Source organism: Aspergillus oryzae, chromosome 1 (genome assembly GCF_000184455.2).
Source record: "Aspergillus oryzae RIB40 DNA, chromosome 1".
In the NCBI taxonomy this organism is placed as follows: domain Eukaryota; kingdom Fungi; phylum Ascomycota; class Eurotiomycetes; order Eurotiales; family Aspergillaceae; genus Aspergillus; species Aspergillus oryzae.
Window position 1 is genome coordinate 1,192,973 of NC_036435.1, and position 15,640 is coordinate 1,208,612.

At 47.8% G+C, this 15,640-nt stretch overlaps 3 protein-coding genes across 3 annotated transcripts; 2 read left to right on the forward strand and 1 right to left on the reverse strand.

The window, feature by feature from the left end:
• Positions 1 to 5,219: 5,219 nt before the first annotated feature.
• On the forward strand, positions 5,220 to 7,049 carry AO090009000457 (uncharacterized protein; the record flags this gene model as incomplete). Its single annotated transcript, XM_001816864.3, has 5 exons — positions 5,220 to 5,491; positions 5,551 to 5,749; positions 5,799 to 6,000; positions 6,054 to 6,335; positions 6,388 to 7,049. 5 exons carry the CDS (start codon positions 5,220 to 5,222, stop codon positions 7,047 to 7,049), a joined length of 1,617 nt encoding a protein of 538 aa, XP_001816916.1.
• A 4,541-nt stretch (positions 7,050 to 11,590) lies between these two features.
• Positions 11,591 to 12,397, forward strand: cpcA (amino acid starvation-responsive transcription factor GCN4; the record flags this gene model as incomplete). Its single annotated transcript, XM_001816865.3, has 2 exons — positions 11,591 to 11,615; positions 11,676 to 12,397. 2 exons carry the CDS (start codon positions 11,591 to 11,593, stop codon positions 12,395 to 12,397), a joined length of 747 nt encoding a protein of 248 aa, XP_001816917.1.
• Positions 12,398 to 13,638: 1,241 nt separating this feature from the next.
• On the reverse strand, positions 13,639 to 15,471 carry AO090009000460 (asparagine synthetase domain-containing protein; the record flags this gene model as incomplete). Its single annotated transcript, XM_023235345.1, has 2 exons — positions 13,639 to 14,694; positions 14,749 to 15,471. 2 exons carry the CDS (start codon positions 15,469 to 15,471, stop codon positions 13,639 to 13,641), a joined length of 1,779 nt encoding a protein of 592 aa, XP_023088667.1.
• Between the last annotated feature and the right edge of the window lie 169 nt (positions 15,472 to 15,640).

A 15,640-nucleotide genomic window follows, 5' to 3' on the forward strand; every position in this document is an offset into this window, starting at 1 on the left:
CCTTCTAACCTCCCAGTACTAGAAGATCAAGACACGCGGAAATGAGGAAGACATGAGGCACCCTCGTCCTTGTCCGTTGGACAACGAGAGACACGGGCCAAGACAACGATCATCAGATCGACAGTGGCCTGATTGGTTGGATAGGTATCGTCCGTTGGGCTCGAAACGGTCCATAATGGAAAAGGGGGGAGTGGATCGGGTTACTAAGACTAGTAAGAACTAACGTAATCCACGGGCGAGCGGCCATCCCGGGCGAGCGGCCACCACACCAGAACTCTACGCACCTCCTAGAAATGAAGCTATTCAAAACACCGAAAAATGTGCATTTCTATAAAAAATTTAAATAGTCTGACGATTAGGATACTGAGTAATTTTATGTTCTAGTATATTACAGCCAGAACACCTTGGTGGAGCACGTATACGCTGGCTTTCTACCGGAGCGCCTATATCTACTGAGGCAGTAGTTATAGGCTCTATAGTAGAATTTCTGCCTTGTATAAGCTCCTGAGCTTCCTGAACTGAAGCGCCTGATTCTATAGGCAGCTGTCTAGTAGAGCGCTTTTTCTTTTTAAGTATTCTTTCATGCGCGGCGCGTAGTTCTCTGGCTTCCTGCTTTGTAATAGTAGCTTTATTTAAAGCTCGTTCATAGCCTTTGAAAAGCTGCTTTATCACAATCTTAGTAGGCGAATCAGGGCTCTTTGTACGAGCTCTAAGCAGCTTCTTCAGTGTAGTTTCCTGTTTTTGTAGTTGCTTTAGATTATGAGGCGTTTTAGGCACTGAATTAGTAGACCTACTACTAGGTCTACTACCTGGAGGTGTTGCTTCTAGCTGAATATTTAGCTGAGATAATACACGCTTAGGATTGAAAGGAATAAGACCAGTAGCTGAGAAACCGCTGCAGATATTACTAGTAGTATATATCTGAGCTCTCGCCTGAGGAAAGGCTTCAAGAAAGTCAAGTTTATTGATGTGGTTGAAGTCTAATCTCATCTTATTCTCAACCAGCTGTCCGTACGCGCGTTTTAGGGGGCCAAAGCAGCCTATATCAAGCGGCTGAAGTAGGTGAGATGAGTGCGCAGGTATACAGAGTGGTATAATATTGTTTTGACTGCATATATCGTCGAACTGAGGTGTTAAATGACTACCGTGACCATCGAGTATTAAAAGCCGATATCGACCAACCGTACGGCCAGCAGTAAAAGGTATAAATAGCTGCTGCAGCCAACGTAGACCTATCTCATCGGTAGTCCAGCCATTTGCACTCGTTTCTATACGCCAGTCTGATGGTAGACCCATCTCGTACCAGCCCTCAATATGGACTTTGCCTTTGAAGATAAGGCAAGGTGGAAGAGGCCCCCTAGAGCTAATATACTTAATAGAAGTGACCCATTCCCGGTTCCCTGGCTGTAGAAGAAAAGGTCTATCAGCTAACTCAGCTCGAGTAACTACTTTAGTAGTAGATATCAAGCCCATTGCAAAGCCAGTTTCATCAAAGTTGTAGATATCGTCCGGTTGAATGCTATACTGCATTATAGTGATTTGTACGCGCTCAAACCACTTATGTAAAAGCTTAGGATCCTCGTATTTAGCGCGCTGATAGTTATAGCGGCGAGAAAATTGAGTTTTTAACTCCTCACGGCGTTTAATAAAAGTATATACCCAGTTTTCACCAACAGTAGTAGGAGTATCACTAAAACCACGCTTTAAAAGTAAGATATTGGCCATTTCTCGTACATGAGCAGGTCGAGGAGGTGCTCCACGCTGATCTAGCGATAGAATCCAGTGTACCAGCGAATTCTCCTCATTTTGAGTTAATTTATGGCCATTGGCGCGCGTTTCGGCTCGAAAAGTATGGCCATTCAGGCGTCTCCGAAGGGTAGTACGTGGAATATTATAGATACGTGCTGCTTCAGCTATAGTGCGAATTTCTTGTTTTTTAATAGCTGAAATTGCTAGTAGAATTCTACCTTCTTGTTCAATAGAATCTTTTAGCTTTCTGGCTGCTTTTGGTGGCATAGTTGGTGGTTGAAATATATAGATTCTTCAAGCGTGGTTGAAATTGGTTGACGTGGCCGCTCGCCCGGGATGGCCGCTCGCCCGTGGATTACGTTAAGTTAACTTAGTTCCTATTACTAACCACAACACTAAGTAACTAACTACCTTGGGACCAAAAAACCTATGGAGCTCCAACAATTGGTAGTACTACGCCGAAGGGATTAGGGGGGCCTGTGTTAAAGGGCTTTTTATCTATCTGGTGTTTGAGATTTGTGTTCCCTTTTTATTAATTTTTGATATCTGGTCTTTTCTTTTCGCCACATCACCAGATCCATAAAGGTAATTGTTTTTAGCTTCTGTCGCTAATTATTGAAGTTACCCCATATGTACTCCTTATGTCGCTGAAGAAAAGAAAATCAGTGACGAACCCATCCTACATACGTACGTACGACATACATACGTGCCTCCCACCCTACCTTCTAAGCGAGCATCAATTCTCCTGCAGGGATGGCTTGACACCACCGCGAAAATACATTGGTAGGGCTGCGACAAACATTCCTGCGCGACAATAGTACTTAGTACCGCGCTAGGGTGGGACCTCGACCATTTACCCACCATGGCGCTACGAAGATGGCTATCGAACCACGTCCTGGAAAATCCAAGTGTCGATTTTAATCTATCACCAAATAATCATCGTCCATGCCTAATTTTACGATTTGTGCCTTTCTTTCTCGCTAGAAAAATTAGACTAGAACGAGACTAAATCCCAGAAAAGGGAAAAGAAAGAAGAAGGGATGACGTGATAGGGGTTATCCTTCTTTTTTATCATTTTTTTTAATTATATTTTTTTTCTCAGTTTGAGGATCTGTTGTTTCTCTCTCTTTTTTTATTACGATACATGTGATGGTTGGCTGGACAAGAGTACTCCGTTAGTTCAGTCGAGAATGAAATCACCCATCTCTTCTTCGATTGGTGTCACTGCCTTATCGTGCAAGTAAATCACCGGAAAACCCTGGTTTACGCCATGTTGAAGGAGGGTGTCTCTTCTTGTTCATTGGATGGGGGTGCCGGTCACGGGTTGGGATTAGATACTCGAGTCGCGTGGCCCTGCCTTTGCAACTTCCAATGTGCTTTGCCTATTGATCAATCCGTCTGTACTTTCTTCCTTTCCCGGGGAGTAGTCACTAGGTAGGGATGCGAACACTGGTTAAAGGTTGGGGTTTGTGCACCGATGGTTGGTTGGTAAGTGCTGTGTCGAGGGCTATTGTCAAGGTATATAATACCTGCGATTAAGTACAGCGCTTGTACATCCCTCTCCCAAGGAAGCACCAGTGTTAAAAGGCTTGAAGATGGGATAGAGGGTGTGGAAGCGCCATAGTAATTAGGTTAATAAAACAAGGACTAGACTAAATTAAGTAGACTAACGCAGAACGCGGAATAAGTTACTTGGTTAGCTTGTTTGTGGAAAATTTCTGTAAGAATCGAGATCGTTGGTGGATCCGTCTGGTCTGGTCTTTTTTTTACTACTTTTTCTCCCTTACTCGGCTTTGGGTCTCGTCAAGGATAAGGAGTAAGTGGGTTTGATATTTTTATACAATGTTACATCGCAGGAAGATATATAGGTACCTGAGCGCATGAAAAAAGGGTATGTTTTGCAGTCATATCATTAACAACAAATCAAAGGGACAGTACATTGTATTGCCATGTAATTGGAAGCCAAGAAGAAATTATTTGTTGGAGGTTAGCGGCCGAAGGATGGACTTTTTCTTGTTTCCCTTTTTTTTCCCTGGTGCTGCTTCAAGTACTTCTATCATGAGGATACACAGACCATATGACTCAAGGTAACACGGTTCAACCACAATAACCCACTCAGGTTGATTCTCGAAAGGAGTCTCCATCCATGGTACAGCTCCCGAATGGGTGGCTCGAGGTCCCACAACGCGGTGAGCGGATGACATGATCTAAAACATTGGATTTTGCTGGTGGTTTGATCTGGTGTTAGATATCTTGAAGAACTTTCTATTTTATTCTCTGGAGTCCATATTCCAATAGTTAGATAGAGTACTTATTGTTCGGTGGAAAGAATTTTTCATTTCTTCGAGGAAGAGAATAGCGTAACGATCGGTAGTTGATTAGGGCTACCCGTTAAGCTGCATGAGCGGTAGGGGAGCTACTACAGTTCAAGCTACTGGTCACTAAGCTGTCATAGTGTCGTTAAGGTCCCGGGGGGCTCTCATCTCCTTTTTGGACCACTGGAACGAGGAGACTGGATAGGGGGTTGCTAGTCTATGTCTATCCTTATTCTCCCATGAAGAATTTTTAATTTGACTGGGTTTAGTTTCTGGTCCTAGACTAAATTAGGGAAATTTGCCATCATATATACGAGAGAATCGTTCCATTGACGTCCATGCTTCAAATCCGACCCTTTTTCTTGTCGACGTTTCAACCTGTTACCAGACCTGAATGATTCCCTCCCCAGGCGCTTAGAAGGTAATCATGAACCTGTCCAACCAGGCAGAGAGATTCGATGGTACCTATTAATCATCCCTACCGAACGACATCGTCACCTGCAGAAGTGTCGTCGGGATGAGGAGCACCTGATACTCGTCTGCATCAATCCGATGGGGGCCGCCCCTTATTCTGAACGGGCCATTGGTCCAAAAAAAAGTAAATTTAAGTAAAAGGAAATAAAATAAAATGTGGAAACCAAAAAAAAACAATAAAAAATAAAACCAAAATCCCCTTCTCCGTATACTCCTTAGCTTTCCACGCCCCACTCTTCTCCTCCTCGTCTCTTTACTCTATACTTTTTTTTTTCCCTGGTGTCCAAGGTTGTTGGCCGCCCTGCAGCTCCTTTCCCTTTCTGGGGCTTCTGCCCACACCCTTTCATTATTTTCACCCTCCTTTCGCCCCTTCTCCTTCTTTGTCCTGGTTCTTTTTCTTTTCTTTCTTTTCTTCCTCTCTTCTCTCTTCATTCCATTCTGATCCTGCACTTCTTCCAGAGCAACGACTTTGTTCGCTTCTTCTCTCTCCCAAACCCTTTACCTTTCGTTGTGATACCCGAGCTCTTCAAGCCTCGTGCTCTGAGAGCTCTTGTTTTCTGTTAAGATACCCCCTTAAGATACCCAAACGGACGTGACACTTCATTACGAAGCTATTTCAGCTTCCATTAACAACTTTTAATCTCATCTCTACTATTATAATTACCATTTAATCCCTACAACATGTCCGACGTTCAGAAGCCCGTCGAGGAGACTCCCGCTCCCGTCCCCGCCGCTGCGCCTGTCACCGAAGTGCCTGCTGAGACTCCCGCGACGGAGACTCCCGCTACTGAGGCACCCAAGGAAACCCCCGCAGAGGATACTGAGGCTACTCCTGCTGCTGCAGAGGAGAAGAAGGATGAGGCTCCCGCTGAGCAACCTAAGGAGGAGGCCAAGGAGGAGGTGACTCCCGCATCGGAGGGTGTCCTCGGTCACAAGGCCCCCGGTCTCGTCAAGTAAGCGCCGCATGTCGCAATGGATCTATAATACAAGTGACTAATCACATGCACTATAGGAGCCTGCGCTTCTCCAAGCGCTTCTTCTACTTCAGCGAGGACGCTGTCGAGGCTAAGCAGCTGTCTGCTTTCCACCAGAATGAGAAGGCCGCTGTTGCCAACCCCATCGCTGCCTGGGCTAGCCAGACCGGCAAGGGTCTTCTGTTCTTCACCAAGCGCGCTGAGGACAAGAACACTCCTACTGGAATCTTCAACTTGGTCAGTATATTGCTCTATCTGTGAAAGATGAAATACTGACGTGGAGCAGGCTGATGTCACCGACGTCACCAAGGAGGGCTCCAGCGAATTCCTCTTCAAGGTGAACGGCCACAAGCACACCTTCCAGGCTGCCAATGCCACTGAGCGCGACAGCTGGGTTGCTGCCATTGATGCCAAGGCTGCCGAAGCCAAGGCTGAGAAGGAGGCCATCACCTCCAGCGAGGGCTACAAGGCTGAGCTCGAGAAGCTGAGTAAGTTTGGATTGTTCAAAAATAGGCCGTCATCATAATCTAATATTGTGTAGCCAAGCCTGCTGTCGTTGAGCCCGTTAAGAAGGCCGCTGAGAAGCCCGCTGAGGCTAAGGAGGAGGCCAAGGAAGAGGCTGCTCCTGCTGAGGAGAACAAGGACAACAAGGCCAAGAGCCGCTCCCAGTCCCGCAAGCGCGCCAGCATTTTCGGAACTCTCCGTGGCAAGAAGGAGGAGACTGAGGAGAAGAAGGAAGGTGACAAGACCGAAGAGGCCAAGCCTGCTGAGGCTGCTACCGAACCTGCTGCTGAAGCTTCCGCCGCTACCGAGACTACTGAGGGTAAGTACCAAAGCTACGCGATTAGTTTTGTCTGAAGCTAACTGAGTTCAAGCCCCCGCTGCTCCTGCTGAGCCTACTGAGGCCAAGGAAGACAAGGAAGAGAAGGAGGAGGAAAAGAAGGAGGAGAAGAAGGAAGAGAAGAAGGCTGAGACTAAGTCCAAGCGCACTTCTCTCTTCGGCAACTTCTTCCAGAAGGTCACTAGCCCTTCTCACGAGAAGTCTGAGAAGGAGGCCACCGCACCTGCTGAGACCCCCGCTGTTGCCAGCACTGCTCCTCAGCTCGACAACCCTGTCGAGGAGGCTTCCGTGAAGCCCATCGAGCCCGAGACTGTGACCGCCCCTGCTGAGGCTGAGGCTGCTAAGGATGCTGCCCCCGCTTCTCCGGCCGCTGAGACTCCCAAGGACAAGCGCCGCACCTCTTTCTTCGGTAACTTCGGTAAGAAGAAGGGTGACTCCGACAACGAAGCTGAGGGCGAGTCTAAGCCCAAGGGCAACAAGCTTGGTGGTCTTTTCCGCAAGCCCAGCAAGGCCGTGAAGTCTGAGCCCAAGGAGCCCGCCGCCGAGACTGAGGCTAAGGCCGAGGGTGCTCCCAAGGAGGCCACTGTTCCCGAGTCCGCTGAAGAGTCCAAGCCCGCCGAGCCTGCTGCCACCACTGAGGAGGCTAAGCCCGTCAACGTCTCTTCCACCTCTGCTCCCGTCCAGGCCGCCGCATGAAGTGGTTCTTCAAGCCGCGTCATTGAGTATGAAAACTGGTGGGATCAATATGGAGTACACGCTTAGTGTTCCTCCCTCCCAGTGATGAGTGCCCATGGGCGCATAATTTTCTTAAAAAAAAAAGAAAGAAAGAATCGTTAGTAATTGCTTATTGATATTATTTTGTGTTGATTCCAGTGTCACTGCTTTGGTGCCTTGCTTCGCAGCGAGGATCTTGCCAAATTGAGTGTCAATGATACCCTCTGCTGCTTTGGCGGTCATTTCCGACTCTGATGTTCTTTTCGCGTCTGGGTCGCATTTCATTCCTTTATGATATCCGTTCCCGCGAGGATCCCCTAATTTGGCCTTGCGTGCGTTCTGCTGTGCGCCGTCCAAACTAGATTGATACCACTGCTGTTTGTGTTTTCACGGTTGGTTTAGTTCTGATTGTCTTCGCCATTTGATGCTTCGTACTTTGATACCCTATTGGGAGGAAGGATGGTCTTTGCCAGGGCGGGTCCCGCGCTGCGCAAATCGACCCCAATCGTCTACTGTCGTGGGCACGTTCCATGGCGTGTATACGCCGTGTGCACTAGCGCACAGCATCATAGGTAATAGCTAATAGAATCCATACTTGTCTTTGTACCCGCATCGTCCTTGTAATGATCTACTTTTCTAGAAACTTCATAGTAAACCAGGTCCATCATCATCCTCCACCGTGTGGGTGACAGTGGAACACTTCCGATTCGAGCCCCATCCCACGGATCCAGAACCCGGAGCAGTGGCTTTGCCTAATCGTAATAGTAACCCTGTCATAAGCATGCCGACTAGGATCCGGGATGTACCTTAATTGCTCTTGAACATTGGGCTAGCGAATTGGCATCCGAATTTGACACTGTAGATCAACGTCCTGGAATGGATCAACCGAGCCCAGGGCTATAGGGCAACTAATGATCCACATTCCAATAATTCGATTTAGTCTCAGACAGTGATGGAATTTAGGACTCCGATATTAATTTATTTGCACTTGTGACCTTGCTTACGAACATAATCTGGGCAACCCATACCCCCAGTACTTCAACGCAGTGTTCCACTACGGTTCTGTGATTTTCGTCGAATTAGTGTAGTGATTCTACTAAGTCCGATTAAGCGTACGGCGATCTTCAGGGCGAGTGCCACATAGTGAGATGTATATAGTACCTCCGACGCCACGTTCTACACGGAGGTGATGCCGGGTGGAGCTGGACATATTTGTGTTGCAGTCCAGGGTCAACCACTTGCATGATATATGACTTCTGTCATTTTGTGATTAGATTTCTGCTGAATATCACTGCATATTCTCGATCGGCTGGCTAGTACTCCGTATACAATCATGTTCAAATATTCAGAGTGGTTGTTGTTTGTCATATGAAAGACTTGCGATATCTCTATACAATGGATGTGTTAAGATATACCTTGAGTTGCTATGTTGCGTGCAATCCGTCGCTGTAGACTTCTCGTCGGTATTTGGGTCTCAGATTATATTTGGGATATATCTGAGATCATTAGAGGGAATGAGGAATTTGAGTTCGCTTTCTATTTTTTATTTGTTATTTCTGGTCTTCTCGAGTTGAGACAGGAGCTCGTATAAGGTGTAATAGTCGGGTTCTGCGTAGCATGCTTTTGATAGAGTACCAATGAGTGTACCCAGAATTTGGATGTCACTATTTATATATATATATATATATATGAGACATACATAATTTGTTCCTCGCTGGTTTTACTCGTATGCGTTGGTATAAATTGGTGGTTTTGGCTGAACGGTGGAGCGCCGAGAACACCTCGCTCTTGTTATTTTGATGTGAAACATTTTGTTTGTCTTCACACGGTAGATATATATAAAGCGAATTAGAGCACTTGTATCTATTTTATGCACATGCAATTTCAATTAACGAGCAATTTCAATAATGAGCGGGTGCACGAAGAGTAAGATTCCTAAGACATCAAAAACTCAGTACGGAGTAGTTGATTTCGCGCCCTGCGTCTAACTCCTTGACACCGAGTGGACACATGACCGAGAATAATCAAGGTTCCATTACATCAGATGACAACGTCTGTATTCGCTCTCTATGCCTATTTCACGATGACGGTGATTACCTTCTACTTGTGCGCAATTGTCCAAACACGAAGTTCGATTCCCGCATAATTATCGCAAGGATATTCGGCGGATACGCCCGGCGTACATGCAGAATTGAAATACACTTTTCGCCTCTCGGCGAAACGAGCGAATACTCGATTCGAGTGAAGATTCTTATCTGAGACTAGACTCGACACCTGGTCAGGTCATAAGATGACGAGTCTCGGTGTTTGCAATAAATAGCGGATTGATTTAAAATTCAGATTGTGTACTCGTTGATGGGATGGATTTAATCTAATTCAATCTACTCCGATGGTTTGATTGTGCCCATGCTTTTTTCGGAGTAGGTTGGTTTACTCCGAGTTAGAGCTGGTGCGCAATGGACAACTTTTGTTTTTTCTTTCTTTCTTTCTCTTCGGGTTCTAAGTCTAAATGGGGTTCTCGAAACAACGGGACCTCCACTTTTTTGATCGTTTTCGTGAAATGTGGTCGGTTTCTATCTAGTGCTGAATTTAGATACAAATAGTGTTTTCTTGGGTTTCGTATAATTTTGTCATATGCTTGGAGGGATTCCGCCTCAAATGAGGGTGAATTTTTTTTTTCTTGATTCTGAACGGATGATCCTCCCTTCTTGAAGAGGAATATGGAGAAAGGAAAAAGTGAAAAAAAAAAAAAAAAAAAAAAAAAAAAAAAAAAAAAAAAAAAAAAAAAAAAAAAAAAAAAAAGAAGAGAGAGAAAACAAACGGCTCAAGCGGAAGAGAATTGGGGCTGATAAAGTTTGGAAACACGCCCTTCGACCAAACTAACTGAGCATGGCGGGGAGTGCAAAAAGGAAATTGATCTCCACGCACATTATTAATCCTCTCAAGTCCCCTCTTTTTAACCATTCAGGATTCCAGATCGCTATTGAGAAATGATTGCAAACTTACCCATCATGTAGGATCCTGTAGCCTAAGGTCTCTTACAGCGATAAGTGCGGCTCAGCCCCCATTCAAACGGGAATTGGCTCCATCTGACGGCGTCCCAATGCAGACCCCGAGACAGCCTGGAGAGGCTGTGAAGCCTGCAAGATGCAGTCGCAGGCGGGCGTTGATGCCTAGACTTTTAGACCGGTACCCTCATTGGACAATGGATGTGACGGGTGCAATACTGGACGCGAACCGGTTTCATCATCCGCATCCTCCTCTGAACAGCACTTACACTGAGACTATTGTAGCACTAAATCACTTGGGAAGCGGTGGAGAAGCCAGCCGAGTACGAGGGTCGGTACCCGCTGCGTAACCTGCAAGTGACTTCAGGTTACCTTGCATTCTCTGCGTGGGTGCAGGTATCTTGCTCGTACTCGGCCCCAGGCACCGGAGATGCCTGGGGACACCCTGGTATCCACTTAGCGGACGAAGGGGCCAATCAGGGCCTCGGATGGCTCTATGACTCACACCTGCTGACCGCGTCCATTGGTCTAACGCCCAATATGGTTAGTGTAGTAGGCGGGGAAGCGGTCGGCAATGATTGGCTGATTGTCGGATGAAGGGCGCACACACTGCGTTTAAGAAGTGCCTGATTTCCCATCGTTGCCTGGGCTTCTTTTTCCTTTTTTTCTTTCTCTTCATATCTTCTCTTCTTTATATCCACACCACATATTATTTCAACAACCGTCATCATACAGCCATATACTGAACAAGAACTAGAATATCAAGAAGCGTTCCACAATGGCCTCTTTCTAAATCCTCCCCCAGGAAAGAGCTCGTCTATCTCTCGTGAGACAGGCATCATAGATCCTCAACGGACTTCGTCTTTTATCAATATATCTTCACCACACCCCTCAGAGTCTCCTGTCCCAGGACCTCTGAACTTTAGCACCACCTCGGGTAGCTCAAGTTCTTTGAACAACATTTCTACGTTCGACTTCACGTCGTTCAACACGGATCACCATCAGCAAACATGGCTCCCTACACCCCCGCCCCAGCAGCCTACGGCTCAGAATCTGAATTACAACGACAACAACAGTGCCAACTCCCTACAGGAGGACTTTGTGCTATATCCCCAGCATCCCAGGGACTCTCGTGCGCCAGCACCCTCGAGTACAACCCCTAGATATCCTGCATACCATCCATCTCTGGTCCGTCTTGGGCACCTTTCTCGACGACAAACTCTTAGTTTGCAGCAGCAACAGCAGCAGCAGCTCTCAGCCTCGCCAGTACAGGTTCCCCGCTTGACCAGACTTGCCTCGCAGTCTACCGGGTTCCCTCTGTCTTCGTCTCATCGGTTTAGTCCCTCCACTAGAAAGCACCTCTTGCGTCTACGCGCAGCGTCCGTTGCTTCGAATTCTCCACCTGCGGTTGTGAATTCTGCGTATCCCAATCGCCCGCCCGTTCCCCTATTCAACAGTCCCGCCAATTCCACCTATCAGAAACGGCAACAAATTCCGATAAATCACCGTCGCATAATGTCTACTCCTAACATTGCTCAAGGTGAGCTTTGGCTGCGCTTCGTTCAGTCTCAGAAAGGGGCACATGTTAACATTCCGTCAGATCTCCCCGATTTCTTCGATCTTCAAGCTGATCGCTTCGGGGACGATTTGGTTCCGACCACGGAGCCCACCATGCTCTCCCCTCATCAGATGACCGCCGGCGTCATGGCAGGTCCCGACTCTCTGGCAGATCTGCCATCTGGCACGATCTCGCCCAAGGATCTGTTCATGGATGCCTCTGCTCCGCCGTCGGCCTCTTTCACTGATTTGAGCACTCCCTCATTCGAGTCCCCAGGGTACTTCAGCCAAGATACTTCCCCCATGTTCGCTACAGACATGGAACTAGGCCCTGGCGTGGAGGAGTGGGGTTCTCTCTTCCCCTCCCAGGACGATTTCTCCTTGGGTCTCGACACCACTGCCCTTGACATTGCTGCGGCTCTGTCGCAGCCCAAGGTTAAGGCTGATGTCACCCCAGCATCTCCTATGATCCGTACCACGTCATCCCGTGCTACATCTCCCTCCGCTCGCTCAGTCACCAAGCCCTCTCATGTGGCTGGTGTGAACGCGCGCCAAAGGAAGCCTCTGCCTCCGATCAAGTTTGATTCTCAAGACCCAGTGGCCATGAAGCGTGCTCGCAATACCGAGGCGGCTCGGAAGTCTCGCGCCCGTAAGCTTGAGCGCCAGGAGGAGATGCAGCGCCGGATTGATGAGTTGGAGAAGTCACTCGAAGAAGCTGAACGTCGTGAGCAATACTGGAAGGCTCTTGCCCAAAACAAGGCCTAAGTGATGTAAAAGTCGGTTTTTAGTTACCATGCTGTTTCTGCAAGTTCTGTTATGAATGGGTTTCTGCGGTGGGCGGGGGCTAGGAGCCTCTCGCCAACCCAGATGTCGGATGCACTCACTAGTGCCTGGAACTGGTCACTGGTGAAGTGACTTCCGACAGGATAAAAGTTTCTATTGTTATTTTTACCATATGGTCGTGTGCTAGCACTTTCGGACCGCTTTGTCTTGATTATCTCTACTTCTTGCCAGATATCGGCTATCTATCTTCTGATCATTGTTCTAGTTCACTCATGGGCTCTGATGTTTCATTATTTCGCAATGGCCGGTTCTGATGTCTCCTGCTTGGCAGGATTGACTCGTGGCTACTAATTTTTTGGATGTTTTGCTTGATTACTTGGATTGTTTGATGCTTGTGATTTCACGTGTATTAGATTGTCTCCGAATCCACCAATCTTGCTCATCAAATAGTTCTCCCGAAGTAGATCATTCGTGTTGAGTACGCATGCAACATGCAACGCGTTACCTGCAAGTAATCAAGACCAATGCCTACTCTAGCTTAGACGATCGACATGCATAATGTAGACCATGTAAGAAGATAGATAATTTACATGGAACAATCATGGCATCAAAGCTATGCTCCATAACAAGCAAAGCAAATAAAAACCACTATGAAACACAACTCAGACTTGCCTTTAAAAACTTCACCGTCCCAAACCTCTCTCAAACAGAACCATCAATACCATCTAGAGCCATACAACAAGCAAAACCGACACACAACCCCTCAATCCACAAGACCAACCCACCAGCACACTCCTGCCCCCAAGAACTCAATCTCAACGCCATACATACACGGATTAGAACCTTCCGAATCCATTAATGACCTATACCTTCGCTCTGACAGCCAGTGCAGAAGGGGGTACAATAATGAGCAGGCGGTCTCTTTACCGGTCAAAGAACAGGTTACTACACACATTGGCCTGAGTGAGTCTGGGAACAGGGGAGGCTGGATGAGCACGGTCTAGAGATCAAGATTGCATATCACTCGACGCTGGGTGGATGGTAGAAATGGGGGTTTGAGACTAGATGAGGTGTGGGCTCAGAAGTATCTGATTCCTTGGTTTTGTCATCACTGCTGTGTTTGTGTTTTGGGGGTGGGTTGGTTGGGGGGAGTGTGGGAGGGAAGAAGGTTGTTGTTTATGGGGAGAGGAAAAGAGTGTTGTGTTGGAAGTTGAAAGTTTTATTTAGCTGAGGGCGTCGGTGCCTTTTACTCTACCTTTTTCCATCTTTGCTGTCCGCGAGCCGAATTGGATGGCTCGTTTCTTTTCTCGCGCCACGGTCGACATCCCTAGTTTGAGGGCTACTAGGCGAAGGGCGCGCTTCTCTGGGTCGATGCCGGTCGTGGCCTTCGTAGGATCATCGCTTTCTGGCTCTGGAAGGCCAAAGCCGCACTTTTCCCAGACGGGGGCTTGCACGACCCACGAGACGAAGTCTTCGTCGAGGTATGGAAATCGTGCTTCGCGGCCCCAGTGTGCTATTACCCGGTTGTCGCGACCTAGGTTGCGCTTCCCGAGACGACTGACATCCAGGTCGATCTCATCGATGAGCCCCTCAAACCCGTTGCGTGAGTATGCCATCCCATGCCGCGCGTATCCTGCGAATAGCTCATCGGCTCCCAGGCCTGATAAGAGTACTCTGGCAGGGGTTGTATAGCGTTGCGGTTCGGCATTGCCTTCGTGGCTGTCGAATGCAGATCCTTGTCCCCGTGAGGCGAAGTAAAGTGCACATGCAATGGACAGATCCATTTCTGTATTGTGCGGCCTCATCAGACGTTTCACTGTGTCACGATGTGCAACTGTCTCCACGTAAGGTATGTCGATTGCGACAAAGCGCCAGTTACGGCCGGGGCAAACGGCTTGAAGCTCTGCGAAGGCTGAGCGACCGGTGATTCGGTCGGGGCAGTTTTCATACACTGAGCCTGTTTTCGCTTCCTTGCTCGCTGCAGCTGCTACACGGGGGTTTTCGAAGGCAACGTTGAGCAAGTCGATTGACTCGTCGGCCGGTAGAAGCTCATGCGATAATCGAGCGAGGATGGTACAGTCAAGCCCCCCAGAGAATAGCACAGCAACCTTTGTGTTGCTCTCTGTAGTGAAACCCGGGGGATCACGTACATTTTGAATTCTGAGTGCAAGAGACGTACGAAGTCTTTGCTCAAGCTCGTCCACGCAAGGCGACTCAATGCTCAGCTGAGGAGGGACGTCCTGCGGAACAGACCTGTTCATGGGAGGAATGGGGTTTCTCTGCATGACCATGAGTATGTGTTTCAAGCATAGTGATCAGAAGGACATACGTACCAGATGACCAGGAGAATCTACGTTCTCCCATGGTAGTGTTTGTATGCTGTCAGTGTTGAAATGAGTAGCACCAGTTTCGGGTGTAGGCGAATCCTGCATGACACTGCGTGTGAAATCAATCATATGCACACCAGTTGTGCCAACTTCGTCGAAGTGGGTGGATGACGTCCCGTCGCAGAGACTGCAGATTTTAAAAGCCCCAGTATCATCAATGCCTTGAAGCAGGGACCTCCTTCCGAGGCAATCCCTGCTGAAATATAATTTTGCGTTGACAGCGTCATAGAAGACAAAAGAAAAAGGCCCACAAATTCTACTGATAACATCCACAACTCTCTGGATGGCAGTTCCATTATCAAGGGCATTGGATGATTCTGAATTGTAAGACGGCTTCGCAGCTTGTAGTAGTAGATTAAATATCAGTTGGGTATCATTACCTCGAATGGGTTCACCTGCTATTTTCCAGGCGTCGCCATTCCAGCAAAGTACGGATTCAGTAGTGGTGTCCACAAGAGGCTGGGTGACAACTTGGTCACCTCTCATCGAAAGAACTGTCGAGACAAACGTAAGGAGAATCGGTACAGACCTTATTTGATCTGTGTTGACATCTCGTTGAACTTGTTGAACTTGGAAGCTATCGGGCCCCCGTTTGCGCAACAAACAGCATGTCTCCTCATTGGGAAGTACGGGCCCAGAGGCGCTTAGGGAAAAGAAAATGCCACACATTGTAGCATTCCGGCCAGGGGTGGTGTTTCTCAGGTAGTAACAGAGAAATGAATGACTCGCGCCGGACCTCGGGGGAACCGTGACCCCGGCGGTGACGTGCGGGCAGTCCGTTATACTCTCAACACTTGTGATGATATTCTGACAACTACCAGAGATAACAACAAGTGCG